At 36.2% G+C, this 4,842-nt stretch overlaps 1 protein-coding gene across 1 annotated transcript; it reads right to left on the reverse strand.

The window, feature by feature from the left end:
- Positions 1-2,878: 2,878 nt before the first annotated feature.
- LOC102885849 (olfactory receptor 6S1) lies at positions 2,879-3,880 on the reverse strand. Its single transcript, XM_006918332.1, has one exon. It carries the CDS (start codon positions 3,878-3,880, stop codon positions 2,879-2,881), a length of 1,002 nt encoding a protein of 333 aa, XP_006918394.1.
- Positions 3,881-4,842: the final 962 nt, after the last annotated feature.

Genomic DNA, 4,842 nt, shown 5'->3' on the forward strand with positions numbered 1-4,842 from the left:
CGACAATATGGATGGACCTCGAGATAATAATGCTAAGTGAAATAAGCTGGACAGAAAAAGTTGAAAATCACATGATATCACTTATATGTTGGATATAAACCTAAAAGCAACAAATGAACAGGAAAAACAAACAGAGACTCAGGGACATAGGCAATGGACTAGTGGTTACCAGAAGATAGAGGGTGGTAGAGGAGGGAAGAAGTAGACAGGGTAAAGAGAGCCAAATATAGGGAGATAGGGGTAGGGTGAAGTGGGTAAAGGAGATCAAATATATGGTAGATGAAGGAAACTGAACTTTGGGTGGTAATCACACAATAGAATATATAGATGTTAAATTATAATGTATACCTGAAAATTACATAATTGTATTAACCAATGTTACCCCAATAAACTTAATAAAATAAAAAATAAAGGCTTTATCAAAGATGATACACCTGCAAAACAAAACAAAACACAAAACAAACAAAAAAGAGAAACTGGAAATGTAAAAATTAGACAAGTATGATCTCAGAGTAGCCAGAGAAAAGACTATTTAAAATAAGAGGCCAAGATCAGTTGTCCCAAGTGTTGAGTTCAAGGTGAACAGTGAAAAATTCTTTATAGAACAGGAATTTGTAAAATAAGATTGAAAAAATAAAATCAGAGATTGCTTCCTGGTACAATTTTTATTGTGATATTTCCACTGTAAAGTCACATTCAATTACCCAATATTTGCTCTTATGTTTTATGAGTAAAATGTTATCTTGCTAGACCCAGTTTTAAATTTTACAACATTCTTATTACATTTTGACCAATATTATGGATAGATAGACAGACAGACAGACAGCAGATAGACAGACAGACAGACAGATAGATAGATATCACCCAAGATTCTGTGAATTCCCTGATGGCAGGGACCATGTATTCGTGTCTCTCCATACCAACTTACTTTCTAGAATATGGTATTCAAAAAATTTTTATTGAATTAAACTGAGTTCAAAGTAATTTCCAACAATAAAATAATTTTAAAACAATAGTTTAACAAGCTTTATTGCCAAAATGTGCAGGCGATTCCTTCAAGAAATGCTATAAACTGTTATATAAATTCCTCTCTTTGGCCAGTGTCTGACATTGACTTCAGGTTTTTATGAAATTTTTAAAGCATCATGTCACCTACTCTCTGAGCAACACTTCTAGATCACACTAGAACATTACTTTTCCCCTCTCAAATCACTGGTCATTTCTTCCAATCCTTTAATTCTAACTTGGAAATCTTTCAGGAAAGAAATATATAGTGTGTGTTTGTGTGTGATACTGATAGAATTAAATAAAACCATTACTATTTCCAGTGCCCACTGAAGCTTTATTGCCATCTCCTTGCATGCTAATGCTCAGTTTGCCAATTTTGCATCACTATTTTGAGGTTGACATGCAGCTCATACCTTGAAATATAGATATAGATATATATATAGAGAGATATAGATATAGATATAGATATAGATATAGATATAGATATAGATATAGATATAGATATAGATATAGATACACATTGCCTCTATGTATAAAAACATATGCCAACATGGAACCACGTTTAATGAAAAACAGCCTCTGAAAACTTCTCTAACAAGATAACACTATAAAGAGTAAATCCATTTTCATGTGATCTGCAATGTCATTTTGTAAACCCCCTTATCAATCCCATCCTTTTGAATTATTATTTGTCTCTTAGTCTTCCCTTCCAAAATCAAAGCTGCTTGGAGGTGTAGCTCAGTGGTAGAGCATTTGACTGCATAAAATCAAAGCTGCTTGAGGTTAGAAACCATTTCTTGTTCACCTTAGTATATATTAGTACATGTTTATGGACCTTTGTTGAATGAATGAATGAAATGAATGAATAAATAAATAAATATTTGTTCAAGATGTCCAAGGGCATCACATGTAGGAATCTCCATTCCCTTTCAAATATCCAATGAGGTAGATAAACATATCTTGGAGTCTGGTTCTTGGTAGTACCAAAATAGTTGGCATTCTTAAATCTTTAATATTAAAGGTTTTCATCCCAATCCCAGTTTTACTAAAAACAAAAGAAGACTGGCAACAGCAGACATAAAAATGTAAAAAGATGGACAAATGAAAGGAACACAATCCCATGTCAAATGAGTGGAGATGTCTTTAATTCATCTTTGTAATAAAGTGCAAATTAGAAAAAACACTTTAAATGGTATTATTCATGAAATTTCTCTTTGATCTGCTTTTCCAAAGGCACCTTGGATTTCCATGGAGAAGTGAATAAATCACTTATTAATATTTGTTTTACTTCTTTTCCACTTGACAGTAAATTTAATTTTTTTGGAAAGTATATACAAAAAATCCAGATAATCTATATATTTTATTTTTACTTATTTTCGATTATCAGGATTTTTTTTTTAATTCTTGGTTTTCATAAATAATTGGAAGACTCTACTGAGAATTTTAATTGTTTTTAACTTTTGGCGAAGGTCACATGTAGATCCCTCTAATAACTGGATTAAAGCTATAGGTCCTCTTCCCAGACAAATACACATAAGCTCAAACATAAAATTTACATACTGATAGGGCCTATAAATTTTCTGAAGCCCATCCTTAGATTCCCTGGTAACCATAGACCCTTAGGTTAAGATCTCACAGGTTGGTGGGTCTTATGATGTTATGATGATATTGATTATGATATATCAATAATAATATGGATTCACATATGAGATAAAATCAAGGATTTTGCCTGAAAGAGGAAGATAGACTTTATGACTCTGGAATTCTATAGTAGTTCCAGAACTCAGTCATTTGGTAATGTCCATGATGATAGTAGGAAAGAAAGTGACAATGGAGAAGACCTAGACTTAAGACAAGTTATTACATTCTCTCACCTTGACCTCATTGTTTTCTTGTTGAAATTCTTCACAAGTAAAAGATTCCCCCAAAAGCCCGCTACCACCTTCCGAAACATATCCTTCAAAGCTTCCTTGACTCGTTCATTGCGCAAGGCATAGATGAATGGATTCAGCAGTGGTGTCACAAATGTCGTTACCACTGTCACTGCCCAATTAGTATCCACAGAGCCACTCTGTGATGGCCGTACATAGAGAAAAATGGCACTTCCATAGAAGAGAGTCACCACCATCAAGTGGGAGGTACAAGTGGAGAAGGCCTTCTGACGGCCTGAAGCAGAGGGGATACGCAGGACAGCCAGGACTATGTGGCCATAGGATACAGCAGTAATCATCAGGGAGGATACAATGACAAGAGAGGCCAGAACAAAGTCACTTTCTTCCAGCTTCTTGGTGTTGGTACATGCCAGGCGGAGCAGTGGGCCACTGTCACAGAAGAAGTGCTGCACCACAGCATCCTGTTCACAGAAAGGAAGCAAGGACACAGCCACTGTGGGGCCAAGCACAGGAAGAAGTCCCCCCATCCAGCAGGCCAAGGCCACCCGAAAGCACACAGTACCATTCATGAGCAAGGGGTAGTGAAGAGGGTAACAGATGGCCAGGTAGCGATCCACAGACATGACGGCCAACAGCAAGAACTCAGAGGCCCCAAGAAAAAAGTAGAAATAGAATTGGGTGATACATGCAGCAAAGGAAATAGTTTGCTGTCTTGAGAGGAAATTGCTCAGCATCTTGGGAATGATGACAGAAGTGAGCAGGATCTCTAGGCAGGACAGGTTACCCAGAAAGAAGTACATGGGAGTCTGCAGGCGAGTATCAGCTCCTACCACTCCAACAATCAACACGTTGCCTGTTAGAGTCAGCAGATAGACAAGAAGGAAGACAGAAAACAGTTCTCCTTTTGTGCTGTTCAGATTCGGAATGCCTGCCAGGATAAACTCTGTCACACCATTGCTCTGGTTCCCGCCAGGAGCCATTACCTGTCTCACCTGTGCAACAGCATGAACATAGTCCTAGTGAGCACAGATGTTCTCCAGAACAATCCTGAAACCTATTTTATCATGATATGGCACACATATCCCCACTTTCTCCAATCACAGATCCTGGTAAGATTTGAAGGACCTGAGGTCCTCATCTAATTGATTTTAGAGCTGGTGAAGATTTTTCATGAAGGGTAGTTAAAACTTAGGTATGAAAATATCAAAAGTCTCTATCTTCACATCTCTTATTCTCAGATCTTAAATGGCGATATTTTATTATTATAATAACTATATCATTGAACATGTGAGTTATTATTATTATTTTATTATTATTATTATATATTATTTTATTATTATAATAACTATATCATTGAACATGTGAGTTATTATTATTATTTTATTATTATTATTATATATTATTTTATTATTATAATAACTATATCATTGAGCATGTGAGTTGGGCAAAAATATCAGAGAAATGATTTGGTGAAGAATCTGATTCCCATTCAATCAGGATCAGAACCTGAACCAGATTGCCGAGCTTTGAATTCCAGCATCTCCACTTACTAGCCGAGTAGCCTTGAAAACTTGTAAGGAGCAAGTAAAATAATAGTACAAAAGATTTAAAAGAGTTTCCAGCACTTAGCTGACAAACAATGTGGTAGAGAAAGCCTTGGACTGTAATTTAGGGCACTAGACTCAGCTTGCCTTTCCATGTCCCTTGGGAGGCTATCAGTGCATCCAGCCCATTTGTTCTTCAACTGCTCAGCTACAGAATGAGTCATAGGCAACTAGGCCATTAGTATATCCATTACATGAAATTACCCCTTTCGTGGAGAATTTCCCCAGTAACCCAAGGGTCTAACTGAACTCAGCTTGTCACAAAATGCTTGCCTATCTAAAGCAAGTCATGTCATATTTAAAAGGGAGAGGAGAGATAAACTACATTGATTCTGTCA

Source organism: Pteropus alecto, unplaced genomic scaffold (assembly GCF_000325575.1).
Source record: "Pteropus alecto unplaced genomic scaffold, ASM32557v1 scaffold1197, whole genome shotgun sequence".
In the NCBI taxonomy this organism is placed as follows: Eukaryota; Metazoa; Chordata; class Mammalia; order Chiroptera; family Pteropodidae; genus Pteropus; species Pteropus alecto.

Coding starts and splice junctions, on each gene's coding strand:
- LOC102885849 (XM_006918332.1), bottom strand. CDS start 3,880: ATGGCTCCTGGCGGGAACCAGAGCAATGGTGTGACAGAGTTTATCCTG.